We start from the raw sequence: 14,660 nt of genomic DNA on the forward strand, positions 1-14,660 counted from the left end.
GTGAAGTCAAGTGGACCTTAGGAAGCATCACACGAACAAAGCTAGTGAAGGTGATGGAATTCCAGTTGAGCTATTCCAAATCCTGAAAGATGATGCTGTGAAAGTGATGCACTCAATATGCCAGCAAATTTGGAAAACTCAGCAGTGGCCACAGGACTGGAAAAGTTCACTTTTCATTCCAGTCCCAAAGAAAGGCAATGCCAAAGAATAGCATTACTATTAATGCTAAAACTTATCATGAGGAGAAGAGAATATCTTATTTAGTCAATGCACAGGTATTTATCAATCTACGAGTATGCGTATGAAACTGCACAACACCATTTCTGGGGTTCTTCCTACATGCCAGGCCCCATACTACGTACTTCCCATGGGTGAACCCACTTAAACCTTCTACCAACCCCATGAAGTTATGAGTCTTGGTTGCATATTACAAATAATCTCCAGGTTTGGCAACATATTTCGGCAAAGGGACACATAGTCAAGGTTTCTGGCTTTGTAGCCATAAGGTCCCTGCTGCAACTACTCAACTCTGCCCTTGTAGCATGAGAATAGCCATCAGCAACATGTGAATCAATGAGTGTGGATGTGTTCCAATAAAACTTTATTTAGAAAAACAGTGGGCCAGATTTGGTCTGCCCATTACAATTTGGCCTGAGAACATAGTGCCCTGTCCTAGGGAAAAGCTGTGTGGTCCAGAGTGGAGGGATGTTTTTCTTTGACTGTGTGGCTGTCACCATGCTTGATTCCAGGCTGGACATAGAAGGTTTATGGGTGCAAAATCAGGCCTGGTCCATGCCTTCATTGGGTTTAAGTTCTCATGAAGGACATATGGCACAGATGAACATGTAATTAACAATTAGGATGAAGTGCTATGCAAGAAAATTACCCATCTGGCAACCATGAAGGCAAGTGGTAGGCTAATGTACTGCAAGGAGATCAAACCAGTCGATCCTCAAGGAAATCAGCCCTTCATTTTAAGGGCTGATGCTGAAGCTGAAACTCCAATACTTTGGCCACCTGATGTGAAGAACTGACTCCTTGGAAAAGACCCTGATGCTGGGAAAGATTGAGGGCAGGAGGAGAAGGGACAACAGAGGATAAGATGGCATCACCGACTCAACAGACAAGAGTTTGAGCAAGCTCTGGGAGTTGGTGATGGACAGGGAAGCCTGGCGTGCTGCAGTCCATGGGGTCGCAGAGAGTCGGACACGAGTGAACTGAACTGAGTGTCACCTGTAGATGGCTGATGCTGACTGAAGGATCAGTGTGTGCTGGGGACACATACACTGTGGACCTGTGTGAACCCTTAGTTCTCATTTACAATTCCATAATTACTGCCATCACACAGAGACTAAAACTGAGGCACAGAAGGATTAAGCCTTTTGTTCAAGCCCACTCAGGGAGGAAATGGAGGAGCTGGGTTTGTGAACCTAGGGAGTCTGACTCTAGGCTGTGCACCAGACCACTGCACCGTTGGTTCTCAGAGCATCCTCATAGCTCACATGGGCATTGGAGAGGGCTTTCCTGAGATTGATGGACAAGGGGAAGCTAAGTGGGCAGAATAGAGGCAGGGCATTCTAGGGAAAGGATGCAACATGAGCAAGGGCTGGAAGATGCATGGCTCGTCTGGGAACTTGAAAGGGCTGGTCACAGAGAGCTAGGGCAGGGCCTTGGGGAGCTCTAACGGAGCTGAAGCAACTGGGCCCAGGCCACCCGGGGACTCACAGGTAGACTTTAAAGTTCTTAAAGCTAGCAGGGCTGTCCCAATCTGATTTGGATTTTAATTAAAAATATTCTTTTTTGGCTACACCCCAGGGGATGTGGGATCCTACTTCCCCAACCAGAGAGCGAACCTGTGCCCCTAGCATTGGGAGCACAGGGTCTTAATCACTGGACTGCTAGGGAAGTCCTGATTTGCATTTTCAGAAGCAAATGAATTAAGAAGGGGTCCAGGGTTGCTATAGGGCACCAGGAGGAGGGCTGTTGCTCGCCACATAAGTGATGGTGGTGCTTGGACCAGGGCAGATACAAAGAGTCTAGCAGAGGAGGGTGCATTTGAGGGGTGTTTACCTCTTGAGAAACCTGTATGCAGGTCAGGAAGCAACAGTCAGAACTGGACATGGAACAACAGACTGGTTCCAAATAGGAAAAGGAGTATGTCAAGGCTGTATATTGTCACCCTGCTTATTTAACTTTTATGCAGAGTACATCATGAGGAACGCTGGGCTGGAGGAAGCACAAGCTGGAATCAAGATTGCTGGGAGAAATATCAATAACCTCAGATATGCAGATGACACCACCCTTATGGCAGAAAGTGAAGAGGAACTCAGAGGCCTCTTGATGAAAGTGAAAGAGGAGAGTGAAAAGTTTGGCTTGAAGCTCAACATTCAGAAAACGAAGATCATGGCATCTGGTCCCATCACTTCATGGGAAACAGATGGAAAAACAGTGGAAACAGTGTCAGACTTTATTTTTTTGGGCTCCAAAATCACTGCAGATGCTGACTGCAGCCATGAAATTAAAAGACGCTTACTCCTTGGAAGGAAAGTTATGACCAACCTAGATAGCATATTAAAAAGCAGAGACATTACTTTGCCAACCAAGGTCCGTCTAGTCAAGGCTATGGTTTTTCCCGTGGTCATGTATGGATGTGAGAGTTGGACTGTGAAGAAAGCTGATCACCAAAGAATTGATGCTTTTGAACTGTGGTGCTGGAGAAGACTCTTGAGAGTCCCTTGGACTGCAGGGAGATCCAACCAGTCCATTCTAAAGGAGATCAACCCTGGGTGTTCATTGGAAGGACTGATGCTAAAGCTGAAACTGCAATACTTTGGCCACCTCATGCGACGAGTTGACTCACTGGAAAAGAGTCTGATGCTGGGAGGGATTGGGGGTGGGAGGAGACGGGGACGACAGAGAATGAGATGGCTGGATGGCATCACCGACTCAATGGAGGTGAGTTTGAGTGAACTCCGGGAGTTGGTGATGGACAGGGAGGCCTGGCGTGCTGTGATTCATGGGGTCGCAAAGAGTTGGACACGACTGAGCGACTGAACTGAACTGAACTAGGAGGCGAAGTAAAGCTTGGTGATGAATGGATATGCGTGGAGAAGAGGGTGGCGTTGAGGATAACTTCTGGGTCTCAGGTTTGCTGGCTGGTTGGATAAAACCACTTATGGGGCTTGGAGAGGATCAAAGGGTAAGGAGGACAATCAAGGTTTGTTTGGGACACGTAAAGGCTGAGGTGCCCTGGGGACACGCATGGGGAGCATGGAGCGGGAGGCAGATGTGGAAGACTGGGGCACAGAGGCGCATGTAGGCTGAAGCTGAAAATGGGGAGTCAGACTCAGAGGTGAGCGCAGCAGAGCCTGAGCATGGAAGAGTAGGGGGTTTACCCTGAGGCTTGGGGAGCCCCAGTATCTAGTGACTGGCTTGGGAAGACCTTGGGCCTAACTCCAGGTGTCGCTGAGGCCTCCACTTCCTTGTCTGTAAAATGGGACTGAAAACTGGAAGTCTGTCTACCTTATAGGGTTCCTGCTAAGTCACTTCAGTAATGTCCGACTCTGTGTGACTCTATGGACTGTAGCCCACTGGGCTCCGTCTATGGAATTTTCCAGGCAAGAATACTGAGTGGGTTGCCATTTCCTCCTCTAGGGGATCTTCCCAACCCACGGGTCGAACCCTCCTCTCTTACATCGCCTGCAGTGGCAGGTGGGTTCTTTACCACTAGCACCACCTGGGAAGCCCCACCTTGCAGGATGACAGTAATTAAATTGGAAGAAGACTGTGGAAACTTTTGAAAATACAGAGCCTTCGGTAAACTAGGAACGGTGTATTATTGTTTTCTATGCTGGTGATGGAAATGAAGAGTGTCATAAGCACCCAGAAGGGAATATCATCTAGCCTTTCAGAGCGGGTAGGCTTAGCCATAAATCTCTCACTCGCTCTTTGGCCAAGTTCTGTAGACAGATCATCTCCAATCCAGTGCCCTGTGGGCCCGGCACCCATGGTGTCCTGCTGTGGTGGGCACGGCTGGAGGACGAGTAGATGGCTGCACTAGGAACTCGGGGACCCTGCTTCCAAGGGAGGGTGGAGGGAGGTGGCAGACCTCTGCCTAGTGCCCACTCTTTGCCTGGCTTGTCCTGAGGCCTGATTGTGGGTTTTCCCTTCTCTGGTTCTCAGGTCTGGCTCTGAATAGGTGGGACCAGATAACTTGCAAGGTTTCATCCATCCCTGGTGGTCCTGTGCCCCGCAGACCTCCAGCAGGGACCACTCAGCCAGGCTGGCCAGGTGCTGGTCGTGCCTTTCATCAAAATAGTCATCATGATCAGGTATGGGGAAGCCAGGGCTGCTTATTTTCTGGGCATGGCGTTAAACTCTTTATGCCTGTTATTCCCTTTGGAATTGGATGTGTTCTAACAGGACGCAGGTGTGCTGGGTTGGGTGGAGCTTCTGGGCCCTGGGGCATCTCTCGCCCTCTCCTCCTGCACGCTGGGCTGGATGAGGAGCCAGTGACTGTGAAAGGGGATGAGCTGCTGTAAAGGCAGGTGAGAGTGAGCGTGAGAGAGTGAGTGTGTGAGCAAGAGTGACAGGAGAGAGGAGGAGAGGAGGGAAGAGGCGGGGGTGGGGAGGGATGGAGGGAAAGCCGTTCAGAGCGGTGGTGAGGCTCCTGATGTGGACTGCGTGGGGTCCCATCCAGGACTCCCCTGGCCTCCCACTGGCTGTGTGGCCACTGTGTCTCAGTTTTCTCATCTGTATAATGGAGACACCAGCAGCACCTACTCCTTAGGGTTGTTGTGAGATGAATGAGGATAATGTTTGGTGTGTCAGGCCACATGTTCCATGAAAGTTTGCTGTATCTACTGACATAGGAAAGGAATTTCAGACCCCAGCGAGCTTCCTCTGCGAGGGCCACCTGTGCAGGTGCTGGATGCTTTCTGACTTTCTGTGGTCTCTGGGGTTGGTGATTGGCTCAGGAGAGACGGCCTGAGCGCATCCCATGTTGCCCCCACCCCACGAGGCTCAGTGGCCTCCTCTGCTGCAGGACACATCCAACTCCCTGGGCCACAATAAGGGGCAATGAGTCAATGCGTCTGAAGCCATGAGAACCATGTCTGGTACCCACAAGCACCAGGAAATGTTAGTTCTTACATGGCAGAGCATATTATTGGTGTTTCTCATGGGCCTAGGGTTACCTCAACTGATGTTTACTAAAGTACAGGTCGTGGAATCAGTGTGGTGAGGGTGGCATTGGGCACTTTAATAAACGAACCAGGACAGAACAGAAACTATCCCTGTGGGCAGAGGGTGCGAGGTGGAGGCGCTGATCATGAACAATTCTCTCTGGCTGCCTGGATGTGAGATAGTAGGAGCTCTAACTTAGATGTTCCTGACTGCAGGATGTGGTCACCCCACCGTGGTGACCTCTGGAGGGGACGTCCCTCTTGACAATTTTGCTGAAAAGGGCTGCAGTTCCCAGGCAGTGGACAGAACATGTGACCTGGATAACCAGGGAGGCAGGTGGCGTCCCAGGGCTTCCCAGGTGGTTCAGATGGTAAAGAATCTGCCTGCAATGCAGGAGACCCAGGTTCAATCCCTGGGTCGGGAAGATCCCCTGGAGGAGGAAATGGCAACCCACTCCAGTATTCTTGCCTGGAGAATCCCATGGACAGAGGAGTTTGGCAGGCTGCTCTTCACAGCTGAAGTGACTTAGAAGGCACCTTTTATGGTAGACGGAGTTCTGATTTTCAGTCCCATTTTACAGTCAAGAAAGTGGAGAATCCCATGGACAAAGGAGACCGGCGGGCTATAGTCAGTGGGGTCACAAAGAGTCAGACATGACTGAGTGACTGAACACGCACAGGTGGCGTCCCAGGAATTGTACTGGGCTGCAGCTGGTCACTGTCCCTCTCTGGGCCTCAGTGTCTTCCTCGTCTGTAAAATGGGAGAGTGGGGTTGGGTGACCCTCATGGCATGTCTACTTTCAGCATTTCTGAAGATGGAAGGCTGTCTCCCTGAACTTCGAAGCTCTAGGGGGCAAGGAGGGGCAGTGGACTTCCCTCAGCACGCCCCTGGGGTAGCTGGGGAGCCCAAACAAAGCACCACCCTAACCCTTGTCTCATAGTATCCTCAGAATTGCCCCTCACCCCCACCTGGGACTGGTATACATTGAGGTTCAGAGAAGCTGAGTATCTGGTCCAAGGTCACAGAGCAGAGCTCATCTTAAATTCAGACCCTTTCATTCCAAGTCCCAAGCTCAGGCCTTGACACCTGGTATCCCCCACAACTACGTGCCCTCCCCTCCCGTCCCCCACCCCCTGGCCCCTGGTCCTCAGGGCCTGGTGGGACTGGCAGAGGGAGATGGAGAAGGGGGAAGAGGGGAGAGTGCGGGCTTTTATGAGGCTGGGATGGGTGGCTTTGGCTCAGCTGGGGCCCCTCCAGCCTCATTCTGGGAAGAGGAGGAATGTGCTAGGCGGCTCTAGGGAGGGTGGTTCCTTGTATATTCATTCAGCAGATCTCTCCCGGGCCTGACTGAGGACAGGCCCTGCACTGGGTGGGGTGGGTGGGCCGTGGGTGGGAGCAAACCCTATTTGCAGCTGCTCCCTTCAGTGTCCTCAAGCTGTTTCATCATCCAGTGGGAAAGAAGACTCTGTGACAGAGTGGCCACCTCCCTGCAACCCTGCCTCCTCCACATTCCCGGCCTCAGAGAAGGGCTGTGCTGTCCACCGTCTCCAGGCGGGCCCTGAGACGTCGCCTGAGTCTTCCCTCTCTCACCTCCCCACTCCACCTGAGGCAGGAGGCCAGTGATTCCTGCCGGCTCAGAACTAGTCCCCCTTATCCACCTCCCTCACCTCCTCCCTGACCCGAGCCCCAGGTATTTCAAGCCTAGGTCATGGCTGTCATCTCTTACTGGTCTCCAGGAGAAGCGGATTAGTGCCATTAGCCTGGACCTCAGTCCCTTCTGCTCAGAACCTTCTCATGGTCTCATCTCAGAGTGAAGCTGAGGCCCCCAAGCCCTAGTCTGGCTTCCCATCCACAGCTCACACCCTCAGCCTCATTGTGTGGCCACCTCCCATCTCCTGGACACAACACACACACACATACACACACTCACACATACACTCACACATACACTCACACACACACTCAAACACACTCACACACTCTCACACACACTCACACACACACTCACTCACACACACACTCACAGACACCATGAAAAGGCCCATGTGCACACAAGCAGACACACGCATACATACAGGCACTTATATTCAGACTGACAGATGCTCAGATGCACAGACACGCAGGCATCAAAAGACACAGCACACAGCACACACTCATGCCCTTGGGCACAAGACAGACACGCAGACACAGCAACACACACTAAGAGTCATAGAAAGTCGCACCCTGGTCACCACCACTTCTGCTTCACCAGCTTGAGGTAAGGAGCCCTGGCAAGAAGAGAGAAGGCCAATGTTCTAAGGGCAGCTGGACTACACGATGATCTCCTACTGTTATCTAGTTTGTTTCACTTCTGTTTCATACTCAGTGCTCCCATTTCATTTCGTTTGTGTTTTCCAATTTCTTCATCTCTTCTTTTCTTTGATGTTCTTTTGCAAGCCTTTATCAAGCATAGTAGAAAAAACTTTTGTATACATATATAGAAATATAATATATATATTTTAGAAAACTTACAAATTTTTGCTTAACTAAAAAATTATGACATTTTGATTCCACTTGTTTGACTTATGTATGAACAGAATGCTAGATTTCTAATTAAAAAATAGATATGCAACAAACAAAAAAGGTTTACTGTATGGTACAGGGAACTATAGTCGATATCTTATAATAACCTATAATGGAAAATAATTTCAAAAATAATACATGTGTATATGTATAACTGAATCACTTTGTTGTGCACCTGAAACATTGTTAGTCAACTAGACTTCAATAAAATATATATAAATTTTTAAAAAAGAAGAAGAGAGAGAACTAAGGAGGTGCCACGCAGCAACCCAGCTGACAGCCCCATGGAGCTGCTTGGAAAAAACAGACTGGTCACCATGACTTTGTGGGTAAGTTAGTGATAGGTGGGCAAGGCCTGTATTAGCCTCACCTTCGTGGGGCCCGGAAGTCCAATGTCTCGGGATGCTGACCGGGATCAGCTAAGGCTGTCCCTCCTTGGACTCTGTGGCTGTGGAGAAGCTGGGGACCCCGTTGAACACCCGTGGAGACTGGGCAGTAAGAGCATTCATTCACTCACGCATTCATTTGTCCCATCAGATATTAATTCGGTGCTTTCCTTCTGCCCCGTCCTTCAAGAGGCATTGAACCTGCCTGAGGCTTGGTCTGCTGGCTTGAGAGCAAGTGAGTCCCAATTTCTCTGCCATTCCAGGAGATAAGCTCTGTGCTCCTGGCCCGTCATGCCTTCCTGGCATCCTCCGCCTCCCTCTCTGCTCCAGATCCTCCATCCAACTGGTGGCTCAAGGATGGCAGGGGTTACGCAGGCCGCCCTCACTGGCCACCTGTCCTCAGCTCCTTCCCTGGGGCTCCTCCTCTGCCTGGCCTCCGAGCTTTGAGGTCCTGGGGCTCAGATCCTGCACCTCTTCTCTCTCTCTACCGCTCTCTCGGTGCTGTCATCAAGTCTCATGGTGCTAAATATCGTCCCCATTCTGACCTCTCTCAGACTCCTGTCTCGGGCCAGGTCCCAGCCTGTGAGTCTCAGACTCCAGGTCACCTCTGCAGGGAGCCCGTGGGCCTCTTTAACTTATTGTGGCCGGTACTGAGCACCCATCCTTCCCATCCCAACCTGCTCCCTCCGTGGTCTCAAACCTTGGAGTCATCCTTTATCCTTTCCTGTCCTAGAAATCCACATGCAACCTTTCAGAAGAGCCTATATGCAGACCCTTGGGAACATTTTCAGGCTCTGACCCCTTCTCTCCTCCTACACTGCCACCACCTGCATTCAAGCTGCTGTCATCTCTTGTCTGGATGATTGATCGTAACAGGCTCCTTGCTTTTTGCTTGTTTCCTCCATCAGGGTGTAACTTTCATGAAGGCGCTGACTTTATTTTGTCCACCCTTGATGCTAAAGCTGAAACTGCAATACTTTGGCCACCTCATGCGACGAGTTGACTCACTGGAAAAGACTCTGATGCTAGGAAAGGTTGGGGGCAGGAGGAGAAGGGGACGACAGAGAATGAGATGGCTGGATGGCATCACCGACTCTGTGGACATGAGTTTGGGTGAACTCCGGGAGTCGGTGATGGACAGGGAGGCCTGGCGTGCTGTGATTCATGGGGTCGCGGAGAGTCGGACACGACTGAGCGACTGAACTGACTGAACTGAACTGAGTCCCCGTTCTATCAACAGTGCCCTATACATAGTGATAGTGAATATCTCCTGAGTGAATGAATGAGTGGACGAATGCTTCTAGAGTCCAAGTCTCTGCACTGGTGCCACCTTCTCTAGGGAACACTTCTGGAATGATGGCCTCCAGTCTGGGTTAGGCACCAGGCTTCCTCAGCACCCTGCATCACCTTCTGTCCCTGGTTGAGGCATCTAGGTTAGGTTCTTGGGCCTGTCAACCCACGTGGTAGGTGAGCTGAAGATTTAACAGACCAGACGGGGCGGAGCGGGGTAAGTTGACTCAGGCCCCACCCACCCGAGTGCAGCCCCACCCATCTCCCTGGACCAAAGGCCCTTCTTCAGGAGAAGCTCCGCCCACCTTCCTGGGCACCAGCTCTGCCCACCACACTAGGGCAGGCAATCTTCCTTGAAGAATGACCTCTGTCTTCTAGTTTCTCTAGCCAATCAGGTTAGAGGTTGACAGAGAATGATGGGAACTCATATCTTCCAGCTTTAAAAAATTACTTTTGTTGTCTAACCCCAGACTAGAATATTACAGATCAGAGTTCAACAAACTGCCAGATGAGGCCTGTTGCCTATTTTTGCAAGTGAAGTTAAGTTTCATGGGAGCAAACACAGCCATGCTCAGTTGCTTCCTTGTTTGCTTTTGTGCTGCAAGGTCAAGGTTGAGTAGTTGAGACAGAGACTTTATGGCCCACAAAGCCTGGAATATCTCTTTTCAGAAAAGGTTTGCCAGTTTGTTATAGATCCTCAAAAAATACTTTTGGATTAAGTCAAGTCAAGTCAGACTCTCAGAAACCTGCGCTGCTAATTTGCATTCTGTCCAGAGACAGCAAAATGAACCAAGCACTAAGCAATTTTTTTCTTTAAAAATTTGGGAAATGAAGGTATAGAATAGGTAGGAATAGCTGCTGAAGAATCTTGTCTTTCCTTTCAAAATAGTGTTTATTGGGCACCTTCTATCTTCCAGGAACTGTTCTTGGTAGAGCAATGAATGAGACAAGGGTCCTGCCCCAACACTGGGCATCTGACGGATAAAGTATTGCCCCCTCGCTGGGCTCAGCCAGTGTGGCTTTGTGCTCAGACCCCCACTTGGCTCCGCCTTCCATCTTCTCTCTTGGGTGCATCTCTGCAGGCCCCTGCCTCCCAAGTCCTGCTGTTTCTCTGAGGGTCCTACTAGGCTGTGCTCTGCCTGCAGCCTTGGACGGTGTCTCACTCATTCCTCTGGAACTCTCCAGCACTCAGTGCAGACTCTGACATACAGAAGGTGCTCAATTTGTTTCTATGCCCTCTCCAGGCTCCTTTGAGAGCCCTAGATCTGGTAAAAGGGGCTTCCCTGGTGGCTCAGTTGGTAAAGAATCTACCTGCAATGAGAGAGACCCGGATTCAATCCCCGGGGTGGGAAGATCCCCTGGAGGAGGGCATGGCAACCCACTCCAGTATTCTTGCCTGAAGAATCCCGTGGACACAGGAGCCTGGTGGGCTATGGTTGATGTTGTGGTTGATGGGGTCGAAAAGAGTCGGACAAGACTCAGCAACTGACACTTTCACTTTCAGACCTCGTAATGCGGAGGAGGAACAAACGATCCTTTAGGAATTCCATCTGAGAGCAGTGTTGTGCAGGAATTCATAAAGGGAAAGGATGAGTCTTGTAAGATATTCCCCCTTCTCCTTTAAAAAGAAACCTATGAGTGACCTGATGTCCCCTTTCTTTTTCTTGCCGCCTGGCTGGCTTCATGTTCCATGGGCTTTGAAATGAAACCCAGATTTCAGGCTGACCTGAGAGTTGGGTTTGACGCGAGGAGTAATTATTGAAAGTGACAGGGGTGATCCATATAATAAAATGCTTCCTACATTTTTCATAGAAATGATCCAATACTAACCACTGCTGTGGGGGATGGGAGGGAGGCTTTGGCTGGGGAAGGGCACTTGGGAGCAGAAGGGGGTGGAGGAGCGGGCAGGGAGGGGTGCTCCTGGGAGGAGCGCAAACTGCTTTTGGAAGTGCTGTCTGAGAGCTTCGTACAGAGCTTTCAGCCACTTCTGCTGGGGTGGCTTTGCGGTCCCATGCATTAAGGACCCTCAGCCTCTCTCCTGGAAATCCTTTTCTCCCAGAACATTTTACCTTGTTAGTTTTCACTGCTTCTTGAGAGATTTTCTTTGGGTCTCACAATGCTTCTCTTGATACTATGTCTCAGGTGGATTTAAGATCACAACTATTACATCAGGATTTAACTTTGACTTGATTTATGGGGAAAGAAAAAATATATAATCTCATTGTTTCAGTAGAAGTTCCAGTCTGGCACTGCCTGGTGAGTCTCCTCATTGGCTTGTTCAAGAAATATCTACAGAGTACTTTCTATGTGCCGGGCACTGGGCTGGGAAAATAATGATGAATGAGATAGGTAGAGCTCTAGTGGAATTGGCAACACTGTGAGGGAGCTGGTTGCTCAAACAGACATGGACCCAACAGCGTGATAAAGATGCTAGCTCTGGGAACCCCTTCAGGGGCATAGAGGACTTCTTGGAGGAGGTGTTGTTTCACCAGAAACCTGGAAAATGTGTAGGAACTTGCCACCAAAGAGGGGAGGAAGGGCGTTGCAGGTAGAGGGAAATAGCACACATGGAGGTTTGGCTGTGGAAAGGGGGGAAGACAGAAGGCCCCACTTTTTCCTGCCCTCTGTAGTGACAGAGACCTCTGGATAGTTCTGGCCTTTGGCTCTTAAAGGATGGAAGGGCAGGACCCATCACCAGGAGAGAGAGAAAATTATTGCATCCACTCACGAAGGAAATATTCTGCTGTGTCAGCTTCGTAATCTGCATCCTCTGGGAAGTGATCGATTTGCTTGCAGAGACCTTTGAAGTTCCCTGGAAAACAAGGGAAGAAAGTGCTCGTGAGACATCCAAATCTCCAGGGACTCAGCGCCCACTGGCCTTTTCCTGACTTCTTGTTCTTCTGAAGCTGGCTCAGTCCTCTCCCCCCACCCCCCAAGGAAGGTATCGCTTTGTCTGTTTGGACATCTGCCCAGTGAATCAAAACACACACACCTGCGGTGCTGCAGAGAGGATCTAAGGCTTAAGACTTCAAAACCCAGCCTTCCATCTCTGCATCGAGGCTTCTGAGGATTAGCTGAGGCTTGGCGGGCGGTGGAGGTTTGAATCTGGGCTGGGGACTGTCACGGAGGAGACTGGTGAATACCAGCGTGCCTGCCTCTGTGCCCTAGCTCGGCTGGGAGTCATTGCATGTTTTACATGCGAGAAAGTTGAACGCTTTCCAAAGAGGGCAGACCCCAGACTGAGGCTGACAAACATTCCCACAGCCCTTTAGATGAGTTTGCAAAGCATTTTCCCATCTGCAATTGCATGGAATTCACTATATGAAGCCCATGAAAGTTCTGCAACCCCATCCAGGCCTGGGTCACTGGCCAGACTTGTGGACTATGACTCAACCTGTGAGAGGAGTAATAACATCTCCATTTTATAAATGAGAAAACTGAGGCTCAGGGAGACTGGACACAAGTGTGCTTATATAACTATTTTAGGTATTTCAAGCTATTACATTATATAGGTAATTATGCTGGAGGGATTGGGGGCAGGAGGAGAAGGGGATGACAGAGAATGAGATGGCTGGATGGCATCACCGACTCGATGGACATGAGTTTGAGTGAACTCTGGGAGTTGGTGATGGACAGGGAGGCCTGGCGTGCTGTGATTCATGGTGTCGCAAAGAGTCGGACACGACTGAGTGACTGAACTGAACTGAACTGATACTACGTATTACAGAGAAGATGGTTGATCCTTACCCCTCAACCCTCCCTTAACTGTCTCTGTGCCAATTCAAATGACTGAATTGGCCAGGCCAGGAAGTGATGGAATCTGGGCTCAAACAAAGACCTTTTGGTTCTAAAACTTTCCTTGGTGACTGCTGAGAAGGTGAGAGCCAGCTCAGATGAGAACCCCTAGCCCAGTGTCCAGCAGATCCCCAGCAGTGATCCCTAAATGAATGAGTGAACTACTGAATGAGACCTTCATAAGCACTCATGTGGAGAATAGAATTTACAAGCAGGGCTGCTTCATGACAACAGAGACTTTTGTCTGTTTCATTCACCATTGTGTCCCGAGCGCCAGCACAGGCACGATGGATGTTGCCTGACTTTCTCTGAATGACTGGACACTGGAAACTGTGCAGGGAGAGACGGCAACAGTGGATGAGAGGCAGGATCTGCAGCTGGCCTGCCTGGGTTTCGTTCAGCTTCACGGAGGTACCTCAGCTTCCTCATCAGAAAGCAGCGATCTTAGCGATTCTTCCTTTGTCGATTGTTGTGGGGATGACATGAGCTAACACATCTAAAGTGCTCAGAGCAGTGCCTGGCACATTAGTAAATGTGCTGGGGGTATTGAATGAGAGAGAAATGAACCTTGACTACATTTAGCCCCTGACGTTCAGGATTTTCCTGTGATAGAAGCTAATGCCGCCTAATTAATACAGTCCTCAATATGTGTGAAAATTTTATTTTCTTGTAGGATCCTGAGTCTTGTAGCCCATAAAGTAGGCTTTATTATGTACTATCGGTATTATTTAGGAACATTAAGTCATTGTTACACATATACACGGCTGTATATATCATACAGCTGGATGTACAGGATGTGCTCAGTCGTGTCCGACTCTTTGCTACCCCACGGACTGCAGCCCACCAGGCTCCTCTGTCCACAGGGATTCTCCAGGCAAGAACACTGGAGTGGGTTGCCATGCCTCCTCCAGGGGGTTTTCCCAACCCAGGGATCAAACCCAGGTCTCCCGCATTGCGGGCGGTACAGGTGTGCTTACATAACTGTGTTTCTAGCTATTATAATATGTATAGGTAACACTGGGGATCTTAGGTGGCACTAGTGGTAAAGAACCTGCCTTCCAAGGCAGGAGACAAAGGAGACATGGGTTCGATCCCTGGGTCAGGAAGATCCCCTAGAGGAGGGCAGGACAACCCATTCCAACGTTCTTGCCTGGAGCATCGCATGGACAGAAAATCATGGTGGGCTACGGTCCATAGGATTGCAGAGTCGGACATGACTGACGTGGCTTAGCATGCACACATAGGCAGTTCTGTACTACATATAACAGAGAAGATGGTTGATCCTTACCTTACAACCCCCATCTCCCCTTAACTGTATCTCTGCCAAATTTGCTTCCTTTCCCAACTTCTGTAAGAAGAGAGATTCCCCAGAGCACAAGGGGACTCCAGGTGGACAGCGTTTGACTCAGAAAGCTCCACGGGGGCAGGTGTCTTCTCCGTGTG

The 14,660-nt window shown here is 49.9% G+C and overlaps 1 protein-coding gene across 1 annotated transcript in view; it reads right to left on the reverse strand.

The window, feature by feature from the left end:
- CACNG2 (calcium voltage-gated channel auxiliary subunit gamma 2) overlaps positions 1-14,660 on the reverse strand; it is a 123,678-nt gene that overhangs the window by 9,348 nt on the left and 99,670 nt on the right. The window contains exon 2 of the mRNA XM_055396052.2: positions 12,151-12,234. Within this exon, the coding sequence (XP_055252027.1) occupies positions 12,151-12,234 (84 nt within the window). The remainder of the gene's footprint in view (positions 1-12,150; positions 12,235-14,660) is intronic.

The sequence above is a fragment of the Moschus berezovskii genome, chromosome 6 (genome assembly GCF_049115385.1).
Source record: "Moschus berezovskii isolate FMDL1 chromosome 6, NW_MosBer_1.0, whole genome shotgun sequence".
Classification (NCBI taxonomy): Eukaryota; Metazoa; Chordata; class Mammalia; order Artiodactyla; family Moschidae; genus Moschus; species Moschus berezovskii.